Genomic DNA, 26,460 nt, shown 5'->3' with positions numbered 1-26,460 from the left:
ATGAAAAACGAGGTTTGTCCCCCCCAAAAAAAAAAAAAAAAAAAGGAAACATTTTTAAGTATAAAAATGATGAGCCATATCTAGTACAGACTGTAAAATGATTATAACTGAATGTGGTACAGTTTTCAGTAGCTTTACTCTATGTTCTTTTTATGTCAGGGTGCCCACAAATTTTAATTCCATACAATATAACATTTTCATAATTGTAATACTGTATTATTATTATTTATTATTATGGTTAATGGATTTTTATAATAAGCATGTGTATTTATAATGTCATGTTTCCCAAAGTCAAATAATATTTAACAATCTACAAGCACCAAGTTTTCCAGGACTTCAGTGACCATGTTATAAGCGGTTAGTGTTAAGTACCTTGGCATCAATGAAATGATTTTGACTCATTTGCACGGTCACATCAGCATTCTCAGCTTGTCGCTCAGAGCCCAGACGTCCTACGGCCGAGCCAGATGTGCTCACTCTTTCTCCGTACGTTTTAACTGATGAAAATTTCCTGGAGGGAAATAAACATGATGTCACTATAGACAGAGGACACTCGAGGAAAGTGGGATATTGGGGGTGCATTGAGCAATGCTGTCTCTGTGTTATGACAGACTGTATATAAATGAACATGACAGCTCCCAGAAGTGAAGCCACCACAAGCTGGTGGACGGTTGCAGTATACTTCATAAACCCTACCCCCTCCATGTGATGGGACATGAGGAAGATTAAAAATGCAAAGCACAAATCAAACAATAGGTTTGTTCTTAATAAGTTAATAATAATTTGATTATGTAAAAAGGGGGGTATTTTGGACGACAGAGCTTTGATTGGTTGACCTGATACCATAGTTTCACCTCTAGTCACTACTGAACAGAAGTTGGTTGAAAATTGCATCACAAAAGCAAGATGGCCGCCCCCGTATTGACGATATTTTGGCTTCACTTTTGCATAGTGGCAGAAGTGTTGACACGCCATCCATCTGTATACATGGTCTATGGCTCAGACCTACTGAGCACCTGTTTTTGCCTCTGCAGACAAGGATGAAAGCGCAGATGATGATGCAGATCAGAGCGATGCAGACTCCCACAGCGATCCCGGTCATTGACTTCTGGTCGAGGTGGTAGAAACCATCAGAAAAGGCTGTGAAACATGAAAGCGGCACCGTCAGATTACTGTGAACCGTGTGGTCGCTATATTTCAGTGTGAAAAAAAGAGCAAAGTGATTCTGTCACTGACTTGTGGTGTGTGCGGAGCCATGGGAGAGCCGTGGATCGTGACCAGAAGAAAGGTCTGCTCGTACCGTCAACTCCACCGTGTGAGAGAACGGCCCGTCACCCATTTCGTTGGATGCAGAAATTTTCACCAAGTAAACCTCCCCAGGCTTCAGGTTCTCCAGCAGCGCCATGGTGATGCTCCCTGTTTGTGAGATTTAATATGTTGCTGTCTTTTTTTTTTTGACTTTTCAGTCTGACCATCATTCAGCTGACCTATTAAGAGCATAAACTGTGCTGTTGTGAAAGATGAACAAAACAAACAAAAAAATCCTTGTAGCTGTGAGGTAGTATGGGAGATCAGAGCTAAAGGCATTTCCTTGGCCATTACCACCCAGGTTCCTCACTGTTGGGGCTGGGTGTTCAGACTGAGGTGACTGGGGCCTGGCCTGAGATGGGGGGGCTTAATGAAGGCCTTCACTTTTAAAACTAGTGGCAGAGGGAGAATTGTGAGTCTTTTTGGTTTTCCTGAGGTCATCTGCTGTCACAACCCACATACAACTACAGCTTTACATTTACTAATGCTTGTTACCAAGAACAATGTTTGCTTTACACACATTTAGTTTGGTTAGTGGATACTGCATGACTCATTTAGGCTATTTGGATAGGTTTATTTTCTAAGCTCATCAAATAACTATTTCTTTTTGCCTTAATCATATCCAACATGAATCACTGTTACCTTACACTACGTTTAACTAAAAAACTACTGTTCAAATTTAAAGACAAAAATGTCTCCCAGATGACTGCTGCAATGTGTTCATAGTCAACTGCTGTACATTTAAACCTGCACATCACATGTCTGCTGTAAAAGAGACAAACACATTTCAAAACATCTTCCATCCATGACACAGCTGTAGACACAGTTTGCCTAAATTAAAGAAACTGTTATAGTGACTAGAAGCTCTGTACAGTTACACAGTATATGGAGTTCCTCGATGATGAAAACTAAATCCCATGTGGTTCAAAATGGTCTGTGTGAAAAGAGCCAGTAAGAAGGTAAATCAGTCTGTGTTGTAATTACATTAAACCTCCAAAGTGGTCTTGAACCTGCAAGATGAAAGCAGTGCACTGGCACCATTCAGCGATCACAGCAGCAAAATGAGTTTACCGATTTGTCTGGGACTGGAGAATGGTGTTCTCTCCCTCTCTCCTGTGCACTTGTATAAGCTCTCTCTATGCATCTCGTCCCAGTTCTTACCTTCTCTTAGCAGTTCTTGCCATTTCCCAGCAATCCAGGCCTTTCTGGAGGCATACAGGATCGTGTAATGTGTCACAGCTACATTGGGTTCATCTGGGGGCTTCCATGAAACCAGCGCTGTGTCGTCCTCAATCAGAGTCACTTTCACGTTGGAAGGCGGCAGTGTGGGAGCTGTGTGTGGTGGATGAAAAGAACAAGGTCAAATAAAAATGCAATGGACACTATAATAAAATGTGTCTTTTCATAACGCTGAGCAACTTTCACATGTGAAATTCATGCTCATGATTAAAGAAATGATATACATTTTCCCCCACAGACAATAAGTGAAATATTTTTGTGTTCACCTTGAGGGAAAGTGCTCTGATAGACCACAGGGCTCCATGGGCTGGACAGCTGGTCAATGTGAAGGCGAACAGCAAATTCATACTTGGTATTGGGCTGCAGATCTTGCACCAGGAGGCGCTGCTCACTTCTGCAGAATAGAGACATAACACACAGATGTTGTCTTTTTTGAAACATTATGATGTGCTGACTCTTGATATTTCTCAGCTCTTCCTAAGTTTCACTGGGTTTTAGATGGACTGTCCCTTTAATAATGGCCAGCAGATGGTGACATGGAGCTGTGCTGTCTGTGCTGGAAAGAGACAACACAGAGGCATCGGTGACCTGCAAACTTTCCCAAGCAAGTGTGAGGAACATATTCATGTTCTTAAGTATTGTAAAGAAACAGTATAGGTGACTTTAGGTTAAGATAACCAACTGCTACTAAGATGTCACATTACTGTTAGCAACATAACATGGTGTCAAGTGAAGCACTGAACTATGGCAACTACTCATCATGCAGTAAGCTACACATAACACACAGTTAACATGTGTTATACATCTGGTTTCACTTTCTCCCTCTTCTCAAGACAGGAAAGCAACAAACAGAGGTCTCCATAAACGTATTAAAGGTGAACTAATCGATTTTATAGTTCATCAGATAATCAGAAACATGACTCGGTGTCGACTGGACGTGTTATCAGACAAGAATGTCAGCCAAAATATGTTTCTTCAGCATGGGCACAAAAACAAATTAAAGCTGCTCTAAATGGAAAGTTGGATTATGAAGTTCTTACGTTTGCAGGTACAGGACCAGGGAGGCGTTCTGCAGGCCTATGGGGTTGCAGCGGATGGTGTAGTTGACTGCATGGCTGGAGGTGAAGATCGGTCGGCCCCAGTGCAGAAACACAGCAGTCGAACTGTTGGTCTTGGCATATACATTGTGTGGAGGAGGTGGAGGGGGTACCAGGCGATCTCGAACAGCTGAGATGTATGGAGATTAATATTATTTTTCCCCACTCTGATTTACAGAAAATAAAAACGACACCAAATTGCTTTAGAGGCACTGAAAACAATTTATAATAAAGTATACTGTGGGACTTACAGACACATCCAGGGGTGCTGATAGTCTGGTCTGCCTGGTAGCCATCTCCAACAAAATTATAGGCCAGAAGTTTAACGTGGTACTTCTTCCTTGGGTCTTCATGAAGAAAAGGAGAGAACCCAAAGTGTGTAACTAAACCACATCAATATAAAAAGCATCCAAACTACATCAGTATATCTGGACTTCAGGAAACACACTGATATTATTATCATCACTTTACATTCAATGTGAAAATTCAACATGGGCCAGATGACCGTGTGTGTGGGGTCAGTTAGGTTTTTTTTTGGTTTGATGGGGTGGTGGGAAAGAGAGGTGAGGAAGTACGACAGATGTTCAGTTGGTCAGTTTCTGCAGCAGAATAGAAGAGCTCCACTATCCATCAACCTGTCACCCCGACTCTTTGGACTGCAAATAAGAAGACCCTTTCTCTGGCCCCTGCTGGTCAGTGGTCACTCCCATTCAGGTTCAGAATCTGGGGCTTAAATTGATGGACAAACTCCCCTGGGAAGGGTGTCGCTGACCATCAGCAGCAGTTGCAGGCACACTGACCCTAAAGACCCTCTCCTGAACAAAAGCCATTTGACCAAATGTCCCTTTTACCCCTAAGAATAATGATCGGGGTCAATTTTAAATGCTGCATGCAATATCAATATTGTGAGTCCTATCACTCTTATAGACAGCAAATCTAAAGTGATCCACAACCTCTAAACAATTTCTAAATACAGTCAAAAAATAATAAGTTTCTAAAATGCCTGGTCCCAGTTTGGTGGGAGGCACAAGACCATCAAGATGAAAATCAATTTGCTTGACAACATAACATTTTCTGATCTCAAAGTGTCTGTCAGAAGGTTTTACATAGATGGTACCACCTTTTCATTAGAAACTTAATTTATGTGTTAACTCTGAAATGTTTCTTTATATTACTCAGTGAACATTAGCTGTAAACTGACAAAATATTGGACTACAGATGCAAAACTTCCTGCAGGCATGTTGGCTATGGAAACACATACAGAAATGTTTAGCTCTAATATGAATACCTATGCAAATTAACACAAAATAAATGACTGTTTTTACAGTTGTGTCTTGTCCTGCTAAAAACTGCCTAAGCAGTGTGAGACATTTGGAGGAATGGAGAGAAGAGAGAGACCACACGGGATGAATTTGTGGCCATGGAGGTTAGAGAAGTTTAGAAGGGGTGGAGTCAAGCTCCTTGCACCCCCATGCAGCCCTGAGGAGTTTCACTGGAGCCAGACCAGGGCCAGCAGGTCAGGCCAAGATAAAACTGAAAGAATCTGGGGTCATGGGTGTGGAATATGAGATGAGCCTCACTGGCTACAACTACATCACTTTTTGAAGTGACAGTAAAGAGCAGGAGAAAAACACCGACATACCACTCACTAATAAAAACGGCAGCATGACTTTCTGCAAGAATTCTTTGTGCAGAGCAGATGCATGTTTACTATGCTCACCATGTCCGAGCAGAGAAATGATCATCAGGAAAAGAAGCAGCTCTTCTTCATATAGTTCTGTTTCTTGTTGCAATAGGTACATACAAACAGAAGGCCTGTTACCTAAGTTTCTGGGTAGTTTGCCTCAGTCCACCTCTAGAGACAGACAGGCATGTAAGTTTGCACCTCTACCCAGCCCCACAATACAATGGGCCTGCCATAATTATGTGGGAGAGGAGCTCTGAGAGGGGGGAAGCTGTGACATCTGGGCCATGACCTTTGACATGGAATCTGGGCAAGCTAAATCCTGTAAAGCGAGGACTTGCAGCACTCTGAAGGGGAGGGTCAAGCAGAGGAAGTGAGTGGAAAAGCAGGAAACACCCAAAGTCAAAATAAAATGCCACTTAAGTGGCGACAGTGCTCTGATAAGAGAAGACTCAGCACAAGGGCTTAGGGTTTCACCTAGAGTGGAGGAGACACTTGAGGCTCATGATGTGACCAGAACCAGTAGTCTTTATATCCTGTTGTGTCCACAGCAGCAAACTGAGAAACAACCAGGATGTTACTCATTCATCCTTAACATGCATACATCAGAGAGAATGAACTATAAAATCAGTCAAACACACTGTTCTTCTTTAAGATCCTGATATTACAGCTGTGACTAACAGTTATTTGTACTAATATATTTACTTTTGTTCCCCCATTAATCAACAAAATTTGTGAAAAAAAGCCCGCCATGGATCCTCAGAGCCAGTTTTTAAATGTCTCGTTTTACCCAACAAACTGTTCCAAGCTGAATGATATTCAATTTACAGTGATAAAAACATGGAAAATCTGCAAATCATCACATTTAAGAGGCTGGAAATGCTAATATTTGGCATTTTTGCTTGATTAAAGACCAAAATTGACCATTACATTTTTTAACTAATTAGCTAAATATTTGGATGCTACCATATGTAGCACCAGACACAGAACTAGAGATAGAAAATATAAATGTAGATGCATTACTACACACTGCATTCTAAGAGTGCTGCATTCTGCTTTAGATGCCCTTCCTTGAGTGAATTCATTTCCCTGTCCTTCCCACTGGGATGAATTTCACATGGTCTTCACATTAGCCACTTGTGGTCAACCCTGTTTCTTTACAGCCAAAATACAGATCCTGTTGACCCCTGAGGTTTTGTTCTACTCTGTGAAAGACCCCCACAGGTCCAGCAAGCCAGGCTTGGGGGTGGGGGGTGAGAGTCCCTGAACAGGGGCCATTAAATGTCAGCTCCCACATAAACCCTCACACCAGTGTCTATCATCTCTCTCTCTCCTCCCACTCTTTTCATCTGCTTCCCACAAATCAACACATGACACATACAAATTAAACACAAAATAAAACACAAATCTAGCTTTGCCTTGTGTTTATTAAAGGAGTGGGGAAGATGCATGCAGCTGTGAGATAAATCTTCAGCTGTGCACACAGAGCTCCCGGGTGCCAACAGGTATGACAGGCATTTAAACCTAGATTATGACTACATGTTCTGTTCATGGGCCAAGCAGGGAATACACACACGAGGAAAGGTCACATCACTGTCATTTATACCCAAATGGAGCCTCTCAACCACGCTGCTGTTTGTTTTTCAGGATGTGCCTTCAGTCGTTTGGATTGTCATAAGTGATAATACAACAGCGTTCTGCAGCTGAAAACAGAGCAGAATTAGCAGCATCCAGGATCTCCAGTTTGTTATTGGCACAGGAAGGGATGGCTGCTGTGTACAACATTATAGGAAATTGCATTTACATATAGGCAGATTTAATTTGCACAGATCACCTGCTGAGAAAAATCAACATTCAGCATTTGGTAGTCTCAAGGACAAAAATCGTTGCATCTGTGGCCTCAAATCATTACTTCAATATGCAATTCAATGTCTCCTCAGAAGTAATCTGTCAAAATATTTTCTACACTGGGGAAGAAGACTAAAATATTTGCAACACAACAGCTGAAGCCCAAAAGTGGAGGAAAAGTGAAGCAACTCCCCACAGGATTACCTTGTTCTGCTCATTGATGCTATGTCACTGTTACAGTACAAGAGAGAAGTGTGAATAATTCAAAGCTATGTCCACTCTCGCTCCATCAGGTCAGGTGCTCCTTTGTAAGTCAGTATCAACATTACATCAGTCATTATTTGATGAGAATGGCTTGTAGTAATATAGACTGAAGCAGAGACAGGCTACATCAATCCCCTCATGTGTTGCCATTGTGGATACAGAACAGTTGCGTTGCTCCGCATGTGTGGGACAGATTTTCAGAAAAACTTCTTTCAACTCATCACCTGCTTAGATGTAAACAACACATCCTTCTTCTTCCACAAGAGAAGTGAAACTTCAGCAATAAATTGGACACACATTAATTCATAACACTGCTTTTACTGTCTTGATTGTTCTGGTATGACCAGCGGTTTATATTGTCCCATACTGTATGTGAGTTAGTGAGTTCACTGACTTTATGACTCTTCTCCATTTGTGCTACTTTGTTGTCTCAGTATTTAGCACTGATTTATATCAGCATCACCTGTAAATATGCTTACAGTACCCATTTACATTTCCTGATATTCAATTATTTAAAAGCTGCTTTCAATTCATTGGAAATTTAGATTTTTTTTTTTTTTTTTTTTTTTACTTCCTCTTGCATGAATTATGCTCTGTCAACAAATCTGCACAAGTTAAAAAGCTATGTCCTGAAGAAGGAAGTGATAATTGATTGAGTCAGATTCCTCATATCACAGCAGGAGAGATCAGATACTTCACACAGTGTGGCAGCTAATTCATGAGAAAGGAATCTCAGAACTTTAGAGATAGTGAGCTCACAAGACGTGCTCATTGTTTGGCCTACAACTCAGTGGGTGACAGCCTGCACTTCCTTTAAGTCTTGGCTAATAAACTGTCTTTGTGGCTCTCAAAGCCAAACACAGTGAGAGTCTTTGAAGTCAATGCTCCTCCAGCAACACTGCTCAAAGCCATAAAACACATAATAAATCAGCCTCCACAAAACAGCTTTCCTCTCTTCAAAACACAGCCCTGCAAAGCTGCTTTATCAAAAAGGAAAAAAGATAAACCTTTTTATTCAGATGAATCTCAAGTTTTGACTGTTGCTAATTGGCTTAATATTTATCAGCAGCTGTGACTGTATCTTTCTCTTCCAAGGAGAAAATTTATTCAAACAGAACAATCTGATTAATCAAGGAAATCCATGAATAAAACATGCACACCAATACAACCATTATGACAGTAAAATCAAACTAGGTGGAAGGGTTTAAATGAATAAAGCACTAATTAAACAAATTTAGTGGAATATCTTTCTGACAACCATCAGAGGTTGTCTTTAAACTGGCCTTTGGAGTTCATATGAAGCAGTTTAGTAGTTGTGACTGTATCAGTAATGTTCATTATTATTACTGTGACAGTAAAAATAACAGTAGGCGTCATAGATTTCATAGTAGGTGTATTAATAGCATTAATAGTAGCAGTGTGTAAATAACTGATCCACACATAACTACCTAAATTCCTGCAGCAGTTAGAGTTAACACCTCTGCTAATTTATAGCGCCTACTTGACTTTCTTTCTTTCTGATCCTGCACCGAGCTTCATGATTTACAAGTCAGCTGCCGACCACCTGGTTGACCCCCCTCTAGCCCCAGATGGTCAGTTGTCCACTGCACTGGCCTGAGCCCCCGTTCCATTCCCAAACAAAAAAAGCCAAAATGAATCTGACCTAAAGGCCAAGAGAGCTGCGATATGCCTCAAACACCACCCAGCAGCTGCTGAAAAGACACACACAAAGGGTGGGAGGTCATGGAAGTGGGCCGTGGTGCTGTTCCATGCCTAATGAACCTCTGCCAGACCCATGACAAGACTTAAGCTAATTAATGGATCAGTATCAATAGATGTGACTGTTGCTGGTTTTAACCAAATCTTTCCACCATGACTTTGTGAACCTGACTAATTTAATTGTCTGCAAGTTAAATTTAAAAATCTTTGCGAGTCACCTGCAGAAATGTGAAGGTGTGTGCTTAAATCTTTCTATGGCATCGTTTCTCTTTTTGCTCATCTTCACATACTTAAACATGTGAACAACACCCTTCCAGCCGCCTAATGACCCACTGTCATCCATCTCTAACACTAAGATATATTAAATGCAATCACTTATGCTAGTAAGGCCAGTAATTCTGCCAATTTACTGTAGGAGTAACTATAATTTCTGTCAATGTACAGTTGTTTACCTTCGTAACACAAAACTGTGTACAATTAAAGTTGTATTATCTTAATAAAGCTGTTTTGTGCACCCAGGCAGGAAGATCAGGAACCGGTAGAATAAATATGAAGCCTCTGTCATTTGCTGCCATTGACCACTGGTGTTCACAGATAGACCATAATAATACTGTATAAAATATACTGCATACCAGGTACCACAGAGGCAGGCAGGAGGAAACTCAAATTAATCTAAACTCACCGAGGCCTCCGATGGTGTGCGTGTTATACGAGGAGCGCAGATGAACTGGGGCGCTCTCAGACTGGCTCTCCTCATGGTAGAAGAGTCTGTAGCCCTGCACGCCGGCTGAGTTTCTGGATGCCAGCTGCCAGCGCACCAAAATAGTGGTGCAGTTTAAAGGCTCCAAATGCAGCTCAGGAGCCAGAGGAACTGTAAAGAAAGGATTCAGAAAAATGTGCAATATACATATATAAGATAGCTTTACAATCATTTGTAACCTTTTCAGGTTCATGATGACAAAAACACTCTAGTTAAAGGTCAAATCAAAATGTTGCTCTGTGAGTCAAAATACAGTGCCACAGTTTTTCATTTTCATGCTGTGCTGCAGCAAACATAGTATTTCCTGGCTGTAATTCAAATCAAACAGGGCTTCAAAGCCATTGTTCCCGATATTTATACCACATGACTAAAGTTTTTCAGAAAACAGATACTTGTTCCATCCACTAAGCTGTTTCCATTGTTTATCTGAATGACAGAGGAGCTCCCTGACCAGGTTTGAAAAGTGAAACTATCACCTGATGCCTCACCAGCTGTTTCACACTTAGTGCACACCAGAAACAACTATACCAACATTCAAAGGAGGATTTTCACACATTCCCAAGTTTACTAATTTAAAAAATAAAAAAATCCCCTGTCTGAATTTAAACTGGATGCTGGTGCATCCCAGTTTCCTTATGTAAGGAAAACACACAAGTGAGCTAAACATGAATTCAAATAGGGAACTAAGATGCGTTCAGGGCAGTAGAGATGGGCAGGAAAAACAAACCCGGCCACCCCCACCTCAAAGCTTCAGATGTTGCTCTAAACAGCCCTATACCCTTTCCTACCCAGAGGCCTGAGTGGCTCCCTTTATGACCCATGACTGAAGCCCTTCCAATGTTACTGACAGTAAAGGGCAAAGGTCACAGTGTCAAAAAACAATGTCTTACCAGATTATTAGAGCAAGGGCTTCTTTTTGCTCAGTCTCATACAGACAGGTAACAAATAAAAAGAAAAACCTGAGTAAATGAGTGCCCTCATCCATAGCGCACGAGGGGTCACTAAATGGTTTGATGAGTATGAAAATGATCTAAATCACCAGATCTCAACCTAGTTGAACACCTATGGGAGATTTTGGAGCAACGTGTTGGACAGGATTTCCATCACCAAAACACCACATGAAGGGAATATCTTTTTGGAGAATGGTGTTTATCCCTCCAGAGTTCAGAGACTTGGAGAGTCAATGCCAAAGGAAACTGGTTTAGATCTGGTGGCCCAACACCTTACTGAGACACTTCATGTTGGTTTATCCTTTCATTTGTCACCTGTATGCAGTTTAAACTAAACTAGTAGTTCAGTAATAATTCAGATTTTTGGGTCAACTTCCTTAACTTTTGCAAAACACGCTGACATTTCAAAAATTATGAACTCTTCCTAATATTGTACCTTGAGCACTGGATGCCTTCGGAGTGCGATGGGATGTCCAGGCAGACTGCTCACCCCACCCTACGCTGGTGGCAGCAACAATACGCAGAAGGTAGATGGTGTCAGGCTGCAAGTTTTCCAGTAAATGCCGAGTCTTCTCTCCAGGTAGCTCTATCTGTGAGACTGTATTCTCATCACCGGTGCGATAGGACAAACGGTAGGCTGAGACACGGCCGCGACTCAGCTTGTCTGGGAGCGGCTGGCCAGACACCTGGGGGGCTGGGGGGTGAGGCTGAGCTCGGGGGCGCGGAGGGGAACTGTGGACAGATAAGACAGGAAGGTTAAGACCAAAAGAAGTCCATCATCATGCAGTAAAACTAAGGTGATTTATCAAACCCTTAAAAAAATAAATAAATACTAACACATATGTAAGCCAAAGAAAAGAGATTAACATAGTGCACCAGTCAAAGGTGAAGAAGTTTAGATACAAACAAGGTCTGGGCAATAAGAAGATATAAATCTGCTTCCCATTTACACCAAACTTATTCCACTAATATCTGGCTGTATTAGACCACTGTGGACAATTGTGGAAATGAATGAGCAACACTGTATTTATTGTTTTTTATAATTTTTGTATCAATGTAATAAACACCTTGACTGATTGTGCATTTCATTTGGTGAATATTCCTGTCAAACATTTACAACCAATTTTCCAGGAAATGTACCACATCACGATGTACTGATATAAAAGTACACATAGTACCAAACAGGATTTTCCTCCACCCTAATGCAAACTGACCCTAGTGAGAAAATCATGATGGTTGCAGTTTAGCACAGAAACAGCCATAAAATTTACTAGCCTCTGAATATGACATAGCATAAATATACACATGACCACCATTTACTAATCTAAAGACATTCAAATGACTTCTCTCTGAAACAGGGATAACACTTTATTTACCAGAGTACATATTTAAGGTAAGCTTGAGCTTACCCTGCACACACAGATGTCTATGTAATATTACTTAATAATTTCAGTCATGTGGAACAGACACATGGCAGCCTCTGACCCACAGGCACGCGCGCGCGCACACACACACACACACACCCTGGAAGAATGGCTCCAACAGATCCCAGGAACAACATCAGAGCTCTCTGTCCAGAACAGTACCGCTAAGATACTGCGCAGAACACTCAAATTCCCAGGCCTCTGGTAGAGGACCTGAGGTTGAGGAAGACACACACCACCCCATAGGGGTGAGAAAGGTACACATATATGAGCCTGTGTACATAGTCACAGTACATGTACATACACTGTATACATAAATCCTCCTTCACTGCAGTAAAAATAAAAAAAAATTAAAATTTCTCTGAGCTCCACTGGAATAAGTGACTGTTTATATATCAATAACACCAGAGCTTCCCCTGTTTCTGGCTTTGTATTTACTGTAGGACTGACTTTATCATCTTCACTGGGTGTATGCCTCACCATCCTCAAGTGTACTCTGGAACACGTGGTCTGACATGCGACTGGCTCCCATGGGCATGTAGGCCACAACGTAGAAGGTGTAGTTGCAAGCGGGCTCCAGGTCATCAATAATGTAGCGAGTCGTATCGTTTCCAATGACAATTTGATATTCCTCATTATTCAGTCCTGGACAAACACACGTTGTGAAAGGTGTTGAAATATTCAGTTTCATACTGATGGAAACCAAGTTAGAAGCACTTCTGAATGATAAACAATGGTTTTCAAAAAAAGCAATCTGTACTGTCTTGTGATAAATATGGATTTTCACATTTAGATAAACATTTCAGGAAGACGCAAAAAATTCGGACCATCAAAAAAAAAATAAATAAAAAGATAAGAACTAATGTGATAAATGTTTATTTTGCTGCTGAGATAAAACCATGCAACACCTTCTTGTGTGTATGTTTTCAAAACTGAATAAGTGCAGTCTAATCACCTGTGGAGATACAGTTTATGCCTATTCTCATTAAGTTAAAAAGCAAAATCAGAGAATGGTCCATACAACTTGTCCTTCCACAGGCGAAACACAGTTCTGCCTCTAGTTCCAAATCTTGAATGATCCTGTCATTACAAAATATTGTTCGGCTACAATTAAACCTCCTGTAGCTGGTATTGGAAACTGACGTTCATCTTCATGTTCACTTGCACTAGTATTTCAAATGACCTTCTGTGCAACAGATATTTAATTAGAATGGGTTAGAAAACTCACACAAAAGATGTACTTTAGCCCATGGGTGGGGTGGGGGGGCTACCTGGTCTGATTTCTGACCCAATAAACAAGCTACTTGGAAATAAACAAAAAAGCATTCTCCAGAGTCTGAATGACCCAGTAAGGCTCTATGAGGACTGTAACAAAGACTGCCTTCCTGTCCGATTCACACCCTCTCACTGTCCTCACAGAATACATACTTTTGGGCACTCCATCACAGGGGATAATTAGTTACTCCTTTCACTGGAGCCTCCACTTAGTGCCAAGTCTCCCCATCTACAACTTCAGGTGCAGGACATACTGTCTGATACTCTGTCAATGTCAATGAACAGCCAATTTCTGTGACTGGGACCGAGGAGACTGTGTCACTAAATCTAAATCAAGTGTTCAAAATCCCTGAAAGATGCCAGTTATTCAAGAACAGAACAGAGAGAATTTGTTCGACTTGTTCTTTTTATTTTGACCTGCTTATCCCTAACAAAATCCAGCAGGTGCTCCTTTTTTCCTAGCTGAATTCTGCACTTATCACCTTGACAAAAGAAGTCAGTGGCATTATAATTAAATGCAGTGTGTGAATGAACAAGCTGAGGTTTTTTTCTGAAATGCTATGTTGTCAACAGCAAGAGTTCCCAGGAAACTGAAAAGCGTCAAGGCTTTTCTGACTGCCACACTACAACCCTTGTGCTTTTTGTGAACACTTTTGTGTGTATCCTGCATTTTATCAGCCAAAAGGAAGGAATCCTGTATCTTGAAACTCCGTGGGGCTACGGTGTATAGACAACTATGCCCGTTTGTCAAGAACAAGCCATTGTTCTGCTTCATTTTGAAGAAGTACTCCTTCCACCACCACTGACAACACAAAGTTAGAGGACAAGAAGAGGTTACATTTAAATTCCTGACCTGCTACTTCCTCAGGCTACAAAGGTCTTATACAAAAAAATGTCTAAATGCTATTAACAGTTTCCCTCCAATTAAGAAAACATTGTCCGAGACCAGTGGTACCACCACTCACCTTCAGCCTTCATGTAGTGCACCGAGTAAGCAATAACTTTATCTGAGTTATACAGAGGCTTCTCCCAGGCCAGAAGGATGGCAGAGCTCGACACCGTATCAGCCCGAATATTCCTGGGAACACTCGGCCGGTCCTCTGACATCACCACAATGAGCCTCGCCATGGAGAGGACCGATCCTTGTTCGTTCTCGGCCTGGCACTGATAGATGGCATCATCCTCAGGGATGATCTGGTTGATCACCAGTTTGCTGTGGGACACACGCAGATGGCTTCATGCGTTTGACCAGGGCGTAGTGCTTCTATAATTACCTTTAACAAGCACTGAATAAGGAGCAGGAGCAAATAATCACAACCAACTAAAACCCCGTTTGCAATACTGTAAATTATTCATTTTATCATTCTACCATAGAAACATTATTTATTTAAAATGCTTTCAATTAGTCACTTGTAGGGGTCTCATCATTTGCCCAAGTTGATGCTCCTGCTCATTATCTCTTATTATGCATACAAGGCAAATAAATACATATGATGTGTCAGAAAATGAATTTACTGAATCACAGGAGTTATGCTGTAAATGAAAAGAGGAATACCTGTTGTACATCTTGATTCGACCATTGGAGTGCACTTTCTCTCCATTCTTGAGCCAGGTGATTCGAGGTGCTGGAACTCCGTCAGCCTGACACACAAAGCGGGCGGTGCCGGCTCGTGGGCGAGTCAGGCTCTCTGGCCACTCCACGAATGAGGGTGGTGCTTTGGAAGAACACCACCAATGAGAAATATGCATATGAAGTTTATGAATCATGAATTATCAATAGAAAATCCAAACTACTGTATACTAAGGTGCATATCTTTACCCAACACAGTGACATTGGCTGAGGCGACAGTATAGTTTCGCGTTCCAGGAGTGGTGGCTCTGCACATATAGACTCCTCCATGCTTGGGCTTAATGTCTGTGATAATGAGGTTTCCATTTCCCAGCACCTTGGTGTTGTAAACATCAATAGACTTGCTGTCCGCTCGGCTCCAGGAGATGATGGGTCGGGGATTGCCTGTGGCCATGCACTCCAGGATGGCACTCTGGTGCGGCGACACTGAAATGTTTTGTGGCCCGACGATGATACGCGGCCTCTCAGGAAGCTGGGGGCTTGGAGCTGAAGAGAGAAAGAGGAAGAGAGGGAGGAAGACAGCTTTAGTGCATGTGATTGTTGACTCAAGTAGCTAACTCTGTGCCGTTGCAAAAAGTAGCCTTTTAACAAACTATTGATCAGTCTACACCTGCCTGAGAGACACGAACCTTCCCCTTCTCATTCCTGATGGTTGTTTCCTTACTAATTTGTGCTGATGTCCTTTAAACCATACATTTGCTAACAGAGAACTTGGTGACGTACCCGGGGTGACAGTGAGGGTGGCCTCTGTGCTACGGCGGCGGCTGGCAATGTTAGTGGCGATGCAGCGGTAATTTCCAGCATCTGACCGCTGCACCCCGTAGATCTGAAGAACACCACTAGGCAGCACGGTGCTTCTAGATGAGAGACATACATAGATACAGTATGATACCACTTGTATTACTTAAGGTAATGAGCAATTACACATCAAATATTATAACAACTGATAATGGCTATGATCGGTTACAAATTAAATTTCATTTAAAAAATCTGCTTTTCAGTAAAAAGGGACAAAAGGATTTTCATGAATTTAACCTGAAACCAACAAAGTGCATACCTTTCAGTGATGAGGGGTAATGTGACCCGATTGAACTCCCAAGTGATGATGGGAGGAGGGTGGGCACTGATTTTACAGGAAAACCTGGCGACTGAGCCTTCAGTCACCACTATGGATGTCGGCTGGATTGCAAAAGACGAGATACCTGTGGCAAAACAGTACAAGAGACTTCTTAGACCTCTTGTGTTTGCAGGAATGTGATTTAACAATCTGTATTGCCAACGCCAAACCAAAAAGAATACTGCTTTATCAGGGTGGGATGTTACATACTGTTTACCAATAAATAGATGGCTTAATTTTTAGAAATGCTTCGACTGTTGCAACATTATAAACATCTCAGTAAAGACCATACTAAGAGCAGGAGCTCACTGCCACATTTGATTAGTAATAAATGATTCACTGCAAGACTGCAACACTATTCAACTCAGCACCATAATGAACATGAACATTTAGCAAATGGCAATAAAGGGAGCTTTACATTGTCATTCTTACTGAGAGAATCCTTCCCTGTTCATGTTTTAATCCCTTACATGTGGTCTTTTAAAGATAAAGTCAAAGGAAACTCCTTTCCCTTGAGGTGTTGTGAATGCTGGTTTTGCATTTCGTTCACTCACACCTTGTTTTGACAAAACTACCAACAAAGTCAGGGTTAGGAATAACCTCAAATCAGCGAGAAAATATACAAGAGTATTTGTTCCATAACATTATAAACCAAGCGTATGTAGCCATATCTTTAAAAAAAAAAGCAACCCAGAGGATGATTATCTTGTTACAGATAAAATCTCTTTACAGATGATCTGAATGACCCGTCTCATTTACAAACACAGTTGTGTTTTTCAGACATCTCAGCGGAGAGCAGAACACAGAGACACCTACTACCTGAAGCTACAGACCTAAGTCCTGCAGGTGATGACTGCCTTGGAACAGCTACGTCCTGTGTGGATAGGGTTTCCCTGAACCTGAGCTGGTGTCAGCCACCGGCTGAGCAGCAAGCAAGTCAGCCAACAGAAGTACATGCATTTTATAATGATTTAACTTGTTTTAGCCACAGAAGTACATGCGTTTTATAATGATTTAACTTGTTTTAGCCCTGTTTGTTAACAAATGCTCTCTTTGACACGGGTTTCTCCTGGGTGTTAAAAGTCCTAAAGCCGTTAAGGTCGCCTGGTGCTGTTCCATCCCCCCGTGCTCAAAAAGCAGAGGCCTGAGGTCAATCATTTGCTAAAAGAAATCAATTGCACTACTGTTCTGATAGAGAGCAAAAACATTAAAAATCACAGCACAACAACATTAAATTAATGATAAAATATTACATAATTCACAATTGAGGGATTAAGGTATGTTTCCAATGGGCTAGAAAAATAAAGTTGTGTAGCTACATTGACCTAAATTCCATTTTTTTTTTTTTCCAGCAAGTCATTTTCTGCATGTTTTCAGGATGGAAGTATCACCTCTTAAGTAATGGCCAAACAAACACAGTGGTGCTCTTTAACCTCCGTGCACATACCCAGAGGTTCTACTGTCACAATGAGCCATAAGCACTCAGCACAAAAGAAAGAGGAAGGAGCACGAAGCAAGTTAAAACCACATCTGTCACATAGTCAGTGCAAACAACACCCGAAATAATTCTATTCAGCCACAACCTTTTCCATATGCTGCACACAAACCACACACAGATACAGTGCATACGGTATGTGGACAACTATAATCTGGATAAATGTAACTAAATATATTAACCTCATGAAACCAAACAACCATAAACCTTCTTGACTTTTCTACCAACCCTGGTTCTTTGAACTCACTTGGATATGAGCATCCCCATAGAGACATACAACACCATACTGGTAACAGGAAATCCCTACACTGTCTATGAGCGGCCATCATGGGTGACTGCATGTAAGCAGTGTTGACAGGTGTGCTGGTGCTAAACAGCAGTAGAGCTCTGACCACCAAAATAAAACAAACATACAAGTTTTTACACAACTGACAGCAGCATGCCTCAAAAATCAACCTGACATTTGTAGAGGATAAGATATATAATTATGAATTTAGATGATTATATGATGATGATATTATATGATTATGATTTCCAAATATATAAGCATGAATTTAAATTACACTGCTTATTAAATACACAGATGACACTTTCTTTTCGTCTTGGACACATTTAATAAAATGTGAAATGGACAGAGGTATCCGCACCCCCACTCCCTGTGTTAATGCCATCAATGTGCTGACATATGGCCACAGGGCATGAAAGATGAGCTGAACTTATCTTCTGCCTTGCGTGTTCGCCTCTCCATTCAGTCGAACGATGCTGGATAGACAAACAGCATGATAATCACTGATTATTGATAAACTACTAAGACAAGTTTGAAAATCTATAGCTGCCAGGGTTTGTCGAGCACTGGCTGAAAACAGGAGGCTGACCTTCTGCTCCGAGTGATGATGTTTGCCAAAGGGCTTCTAATGTGCAGATGATATCAAGGCAAACATGTCAAGCTCTTTGTATTTGCTTTAATTCTATGTATTTGCTCATTCAGCCCTCTACTCCTCGTGTATTACTAAACTAATGGACAAAGGCAAAAATATTTAACTTTCACAATGAGTGCGTTTCCCATTTCTTTTAATGCAACAACATGTTTTAATATAAAACCCTTGGTCTTGCTTGCAATAGTATTTTGCCACCTTAAACATAGAATAAATACCTCAAGTCTATTCCACAAAAGCACAAAGAGCCAGTTCCGACCATCTGCCCTTCCAAGCAATGTCACCTCTCACCTCTCACCTCCACAAATCCTGGCAAGCACCCAACTCATACAGAGCCCTGCACTTCAAACCAGCACTGCTGCCCAGCAAACCGCCTACAAATCACTGACACTGCTCTCCAGTTGCACGGTTTTTAAATGTTGGTTTTGTAGCAGTATTCTTTTATTAAATATCAAAGACATATTCCAAATACAACAACACATGGAGTCTGGCTGCTGCAAGACATTACACCACAGACAGAACGGACTGCAAAATAATGAATTTAAAATCTGCCCCACACAGGATAGTGTTTTTCTCTCTCTCTCTCAATCAGCATAATTTTAATGCATAGAAGTGCTGACATGTTGATTCACAATGTTAAAACTAACTGCATCCTTGACTTAAAGTTGGAGCGATGTCCAGAGTTTCAAATTCAAAGCTGACAGAGTAAAGCTGCATTTGCCTCCCTTCAGCTTGCAACAGATGGGCCGGCTGATGCCAGCTCAAGCGATTGAAGGTCAGTGGACAGGTCAGGTCCAAACAAAGGTTCCCTTACAAATACCAGGAATTAGTTCAGCCCTCTCTCCTCTGGTTACTGTGGTCTGTCTCGAAAGCAAAAAGCCTGGCAACACTCGCAGTGTTCCAAGCAACTTTAATGCATAGATAAAAGGCCAACATGTTTTTGCATAAAGCCGTCATCAGGGTCTATCATAAACACACAAGAAGAAGATCCATAAATAAGATATTTATGAAACTTCTTGCTGTTTGAAGAAAACCTCCATATCCAAAGTCATTCTTCAGATCTTTATCTAGTCATTGACAGACAGCATAGTTTGGTGCCTAGTTTGCCGACAGAAGAAGTGTGTGTTCAGTTGCTCAGCTATATAGATGGCAACAAATCCCACAACCATCCCAATCCTTCCCCCAGGATCCAATCTTTTAGGCGACACATTAAAATTGATCACCCTGATCCTGCAGGGTACATGCTAAATTAATGGCCTTCAGCATCAGGAAGCTCATGAAAACCTGTCACTGAATCCCTAATACAAGCCTCAGAAGTTCTGCATGTACTCTTCTTATTGGTCAGATTCCTGTGGGAGTGCACCACATGGTTATACTAAAATAAGTTCACATTTACTATTTCTACAACTCCTACTGAAAACACAGCCATTTAACTGAGGTACAGGGCTGATAAGCAAGAAGTAAAAGAATGCAAAGCTGAAAAAGTCCACAGATCAATCACTAGCTGGTTGGCAGATGTGCTGCTGGTCCACACAGGCTGCAGGATAGTCAAGTGACCACTGCCTGGCTGAACAAAGACCTATTCCCATGAGCAGCGTAACTTCTCAAATCACAGACTGGGTGGTGGGGAGCACTCATCCCCTCCTCCAATCCCTTATCTCTGCCTCAAAGTTTTCCAATCATTCAACAGCAACAGACAGGGGTTTCATTGTTTTAAAATCTCCATATCAGCACATAAAGTTAAAGGCATCAGCGTGTTTAACAAGTGTTATTCTTTACTGTGGAGTATTAGGAAAATAAGATGATAGCAGATAGAAAAATAAGGATGAGATAATGATGCTCATGAAAATAAAAGCAGACCCACTGATGAGTAATGCAGAAACTGATAATAGTAGTAGAGCATAGAGTGTTATTGTAGGGCAGATTTAGGTTCTGTGCCTGGTCTCACTGCCCTCCATCTACTGAACAACTTTAAAAAAAAACCTTTGACCTCTGGGCCTGCCTTTCAGGGGGAACCATGGAAACCTTTTGTGTCCAGCAGAGGAGAAAAACAAGATAGATTTCTGGCTTCGAGTTGTCTCACTTAAGGGCATTTCATCCATTCACATCACCGCTCACCCTGAGCCAAGTTTGCTTTATTCTTGTTGGGATTTCTAATTGTACAGAACTGCTGAAAGTCAGATGCAGTCCTTAGCAACTTAAAAAATGCTGTGGTCCTGACCTGAACGCACCAGTGAGATAAATGGCCAGTATGTGCACTGTAGCAGTTCTTTTGAATACTTCCATTAATGCTTGTTCTGCTCTCAGCTTTAATAACCTGTGTGGGAATTCAAGTGAATGTCTCAAACAGTAACACCTGTATTTGTGAGACTAGCCTTTCTCCACACCAGAGCTGGAAAATTTTTTAATTTGTTAAAAAGACAGCACTGGTATTAAATCGGTGCTTAATACCCTGAGATGAGGTATTGGAAAGTGTATCAGGAGGAGACAAAATATTGCATTAGTGAACCCCTAAAAACGATTTATCTGGAAGACAGCTGCAAATTAAATGGTCACCACAAAACAAGCACCTGACTATCATCAAGCAGCAACAATATCTTAACCTTTATCCTAACCACTGTATCGTGTTGGCAGCATATGCAACAAGGTACTTTTTGTGGGTGATGCCAGATTAAAAATCAGTGCAGCAATCATAAATACAGCACACTCAATCAGTGGGAATATGACACACAATGTTATGTAACATAGTTGCCCTGTAAACAAAGCCAGTGGTGGATTACCCTCCAACACAGGCCCAAGCTTCTGTTTTCTACTAGAAACACCAGACATCTTCAGTTTCAAATGTCCCTGGAAATGCTGTTTTGTTTCCATTTGGTGCCATCTCCAGAAATGTCTCCAGATTTATTCTTGTGCTGCATCATTAATGTCACGGTACAACAGAGCATTACTGTAATTTTCTTAAACAATGAACATGCCTGAAACCATCCAGACTGCAACATATAAAAGTAAAATTTGAGATCTCTGGGGAGTTTTCACCATTGGACAGTGCCCAACTTACACCAACACAGGGATGAAAGCTGAGACACACTTGTAGAAGCTGATGATAATCTGATATGTTCCTTTGTTTTCATGTTTTATGTACCTGCAGCCAAACAGTGGAAGCAGCTGAAAAAACAAGGAAGTCAACTCAGACAATAATCTGTGTACTAAAATCCCCAACAACGTGAAGCCTACTGACAAAAGTCACATGATGAGGCTCCTTTCATCGAGGCCAAATCCCTTCACACCTTTGTGCTTTAGCAATCCAATGTTTAAGGTTAGCCTCCATCTATATCACATTCCTCAAAGAACAAGAAGCAAGTCCACAGGGCGAACATTTCTGTACCTGAGACATAACGTCCCTATGATCACTCTTACTTTTATTCACACAGAAGGAAACGGTAGCATGACTCTAGAAAACAAGAGGTACTGAGTCACCCCACATGTTGTACTGACCACCCTCCAGCTTATTCATTAACACGTGAAAAGACTACAGGACACAGTGAAACTTGGAACTAATTAAAATAAAAATAAATGATTTCATGGTCAGTCTTTCTCCAGTTAAAGTACATGAAGACAAATGACCACACATTGTCAAAATCTATGAGCAAACTTCCATGCAACAGCCAGGTGGTGCAAAGAAGGAAATCATGCTGCTTAATGAGACTTGCCACCCTGACTTTTCAATCAAACTGTAAACTTAGAATCAATCTCCAATCTTTAACTTTTACAATTAATGTAATTAGCTTTGCTGTGATGAACAGGTCTAGCTGTTCTCTCCACTGATAGCAGGACAAACAATTGCCTCCAAAGAAACCCTTTTCTTTTGTGAGCGTGTGTGTGTGTGTGTGTGACTCTTTCACCAAAGTAGTGAGGCAGAAAACAATTGTGTGCAAAGCCTTCAGCCCCTTCTGACCTAGTGGGGCCTGCAATAAAGTTTGGTCATTTAGACACTCAGGATAAGGCCACACTACTGGGAAACAGCAATTCACGTACGTGTGTGTGTGTGTGTGTGTGTGTGTGTGTGCGCGCGCGCACAAACCACTAGAAACAACCCCCACTGCTGCCTCTGTGTCCTTCAACAGAGCATTTCTCAGGTATGTGCAAATTTTATGAGCTTCCAGATAGACCCTCAAGGAGGTCTAAGTGCGATTTTAAAACAAACTAGTAAGCTCACTGGCAGCCTTGATCATCCCTTAAATTCTATAAAGCAGGTACACCACTCAATTCACAACAGATTCTTTTACTTTTGAGCAGAAGAAAACATCTGAGTTATTACTGGGATCTTTACCAAAGAACACTGAATATAAAGCTTCAGTACAAGTCACATAAACTAGCTCAAGAAACCCACTAGTTATGTAACTCACAATAATTGCACTTCATTTGTCTATGACGTTTCATTAAGCCAAAGTTTATTTCTATTATTTTGAAAGTATAAATAGGCAAATCATCAAAGTTCATCTTTACGAACTAACACTTTGCACCAACTACTTCCCAACATCAGCATCACACTGGAGGAACAGACTTCAAAATATCTAGAACTTTTTACACCATATCCATACTGCTTTGGACTTTTAATTTGTCATGTGTTTTCAATTACTCATTGTGTTTTTAGGATTGTTTTGCTGTGTTTGGCACTGTATTTTTAATGTGTGGATTGTTTTGCTTTGTTTTAAAAGGGTGACTGTTAAGAGTGTGAATGATGTGTATTGAGCATTATGATGAAGGGAGAACAGTGTCTCGCTTCCATATCTACTGAAAGTGTATGATGAAAGTGACAAATTATTGAATTGAATTGAAAAAAATTTTAAAAAATCTTTTCATTATGGGATTAAATGAAAACAAGGATTACAATCCCAGGACAACACAAGCAAAACAGCTATTTTCTACCTTGTTAAAAATAATATAAAATAAAATTGTAGCATTTTCATGGGTTGAAAGAAATGCCCGTTTTAGTACAGATAAAAGGGCAAAAGTGACACAGCAAAATGCATGGCCTGTAGGTGGGAGGAGGGGATACGAGGCCCCAAAAGACCAACTCTGCCTGAAGCTTCTCTACTCCCCCCTTTAAAATACGAGGCCAACTTGCACAGCACAAGAGGAGAAAGCATTCCGAAAGAACAATTCCTCAAACAATCAGTGTGCAACGACATGAAAGCCCTGGCCTGTGAATAGGGGTCATCTGCTCTTTAGCACTGGAGAACCAGTATCCTGGACCGCTGCTGACCTTTCAAAATTTCCTACTCCTTCATTTACATACCAATGGACATATTCCCCTTCCAAACAATATCTTATTTGGACTCAAACTTTGAAGACTTTGCACCTCCTCCTGCTGTCATCAAGGCTGCCCTGAATGCAACACTGAGCAGCAAAAGTCCTAATAAATTAAATAAACAATAATGTGTATCTGTTTAAATCTAATTTGATGATTCATGCAAAGAGGTCTGAATATCAAGTGATTTGCAAGACAATGGTAGCAAACGAGAAGAATACAAGACATCTGACTTCTTCTGTCACATCACATGACCTCCACACGTTTACTTTTCCAGTCTAATCCCAGCATGATACTCACTTGCGATTGTAAGACGGGCTTTCTGGCTCAGGATCGCTCCATATTTGTTCTGAGCAAGGCACTGATAGAACCCTTCATCTGATTTGTCTCCTCTTCTGCTCTCCACCTCTGAAATATATAGGGAGCCATTGGAGAGCAGGTACACCCGTTCATTCTCCACCACTGTCGCTCCATTCTTGAGCCACCTGACGTCGATCGGTGCTTCTCCATGTGCTTGACAGTCCAAAATAACGGCTTCTTTACGCATGACAGTGACATCATGGGGCTCCTTGATGAAAAATAACTCACTGAAACATAAAACACCTGTAGAAAGAGAGAATGAAAATGTCAGAAAAGCAAATGAGAAACAAAGGTTCTCATCAGGATGGTGCCTTGAGTCAGGGCAAAGGAGCACTGGTCAAACTTCTGTCTTAAAGTGCTTTAAAATATTAGCTGTGTCAGTGGTCACAGGTGTGACACAGCTTAGATTGTCCTACTAAGGTGAGATATCACATTTGAGCGACATGGCAGCAGGAGAGCGACTAGTTATCACACTGTACAGCAGCTTCTTAAAGTCTTTCTGCTCCGTTTTAACCAATTACTTAAGGCTCATGAAGTCACCAGCTGAAGGTGAAACAAGATTAAGGTGGGATTGTACCTAATAAACCGCTGCCTGAGTGTATGTTGCATATACTGGCCAGTTGGTGGAAAGTAACTAAGTACAGCTACTCTAGTACTACTTAGGTACAAATTTGAGTATTTCCATTTTCTGCTACTGTGCACTTCCACTTCACTACATTTCAAAGGTCAATACTGCTCTTTTTAATTCACTACATTTACCTGACACCTTCAGCTACTAGTTACCTTTTCCAGTGTAGTGAAAACCATCCATCTCTAAATTTGGTGGTTCAGGATATTAATGTTTCAGATAAATCAAACAGTTAATTGTTCCCTTAAAGGTTGAAAACATTCTCCTACACCTTAACAGAAATAAACTATATTTAAAAGTCTTGGAATGTTGCACACTGAACTACACATACGAAGTATAGGATATAAAGTACCAAGTTGAAATTAAAGTACAAGTAAAACAGTGCACGTTCTGTATAAACCTTTGTATACTTTTAAGCCATGCTAGTTAATACTTTTGTACTTAAGAGAAATTTTGAAAGCATGGTTTCTACTTGTAGCCAAAGATATCATTCAGCTACTTCTCCCACCAGTTTTTGTACCGAGTACTCTACACGGAGGGTATTTTTACACTGTGCTGCTACTTTTACTTTAAGGTCCGACTACTTTTTCTACCATTGTTAATGTCTGACAGTGAATATTATAAGAAATCGACAGTTGATTTCTTAATTTATTGCGGTTAATAACAAAGTTCAAAGCAGGTTAACCGGGTAGGCTAACTGGTTCATTCGTCTTTCGTGATAGTTAAATGTTTGATTGTTGTCAACTTAACCAGTTAATTAGCCGTTAACATTAGCGGTAAACTAGTTAACTACAAACTTACAGACCTCCTGCTCGTGTCCAAGCTCTACAGTCAATCAAACCTGGTTAGTTAGTGTTTTTACATTCTCACAAAAGCTCAGTAAAAACTCTTTACCTGAGACTGGGAGAAAAGCCACAAAGAACAGCAGACGCTGATAAAATCTCCTTCTGACAGGCGCCATTCACGTTAATTGTCGGTGCATGCTAGCTTCTCTGTCATAGCTGTTTCCTCCACACGGACTCGCTGCTACTGACGCGGAGCTGCTCGGTGCTGGGACACGCAGAAGGATAGTTTCCCTCCTCTGGGATGGACAGAGTCAATTAATCACGTCTCTAGGTCAGAATGAAGCTTTTAGCCCAGCGCCACCTAGCTGCAAGCCACAGACAAGGACCTCCTGTGCAAAACGTGTTACAATCTAATTTTCAGATCTTCAGTGCTTTATCTGGGGCATACCTGTTCTAACATTGTGTTTGATCAAGCTGGCTCGATTTTAAGTTATTAACAAAGTGAAAACCTCATGCAAGCTAGTGTCAGTGTCATGGGTGGATTACCAAAAGGGTTTAAGATACACAAAACAATGATAAAGAGACAAAATAATTGCAAACAGAGGAAAAATAGCAACTGCTGTGCTGTTGG

General features: G+C 41.1%; 1 protein-coding gene across 1 annotated transcript in view; it reads right to left on the bottom strand.

Annotated features, from left to right (window-relative positions):
- prtga (protogenin homolog a (Gallus gallus)) overlaps nucleotides 1-26,460 on the bottom strand; it is a 28,217-nt gene extending 1,757 nt beyond the window's left edge. Inside the window, 18 exon segments of the mRNA XM_020606372.1 lie at nucleotides 373-511; nucleotides 1,017-1,140; nucleotides 1,237-1,416; nucleotides 2,470-2,640; nucleotides 2,814-2,941; nucleotides 3,588-3,774; nucleotides 3,896-3,991; nucleotides 9,842-10,030; nucleotides 11,306-11,557; nucleotides 11,560-11,601; nucleotides 12,774-12,938; nucleotides 14,534-14,781; nucleotides 15,124-15,283; nucleotides 15,388-15,684; nucleotides 15,922-16,055; nucleotides 16,256-16,400; nucleotides 24,357-24,659; nucleotides 25,939-26,460. Coding sequence (XP_020462028.1) covers nucleotides 373-511; nucleotides 1,017-1,140; nucleotides 1,237-1,416; nucleotides 2,470-2,640; nucleotides 2,814-2,941; nucleotides 3,588-3,774; nucleotides 3,896-3,991; nucleotides 9,842-10,030; nucleotides 11,306-11,557; nucleotides 11,560-11,601; nucleotides 12,774-12,938; nucleotides 14,534-14,781; nucleotides 15,124-15,283; nucleotides 15,388-15,684; nucleotides 15,922-16,055; nucleotides 16,256-16,400; nucleotides 24,357-24,659; nucleotides 25,939-26,005 — 3,027 coding nt within the window. The 5' untranslated portion in view covers nucleotides 26,006-26,460.

The sequence above is a fragment of the Monopterus albus genome, unplaced genomic scaffold (genome assembly GCF_001952655.1).
Source record: "Monopterus albus unplaced genomic scaffold, M_albus_1.0 scaffold4.1, whole genome shotgun sequence".
NCBI lineage: Eukaryota > Metazoa > Chordata > Actinopteri > Synbranchiformes > Synbranchidae > Monopterus > Monopterus albus.
Note: the sequence above shows the minus strand (reverse complement) of the source record. Positions and strands in the feature narration are given on the sequence as shown.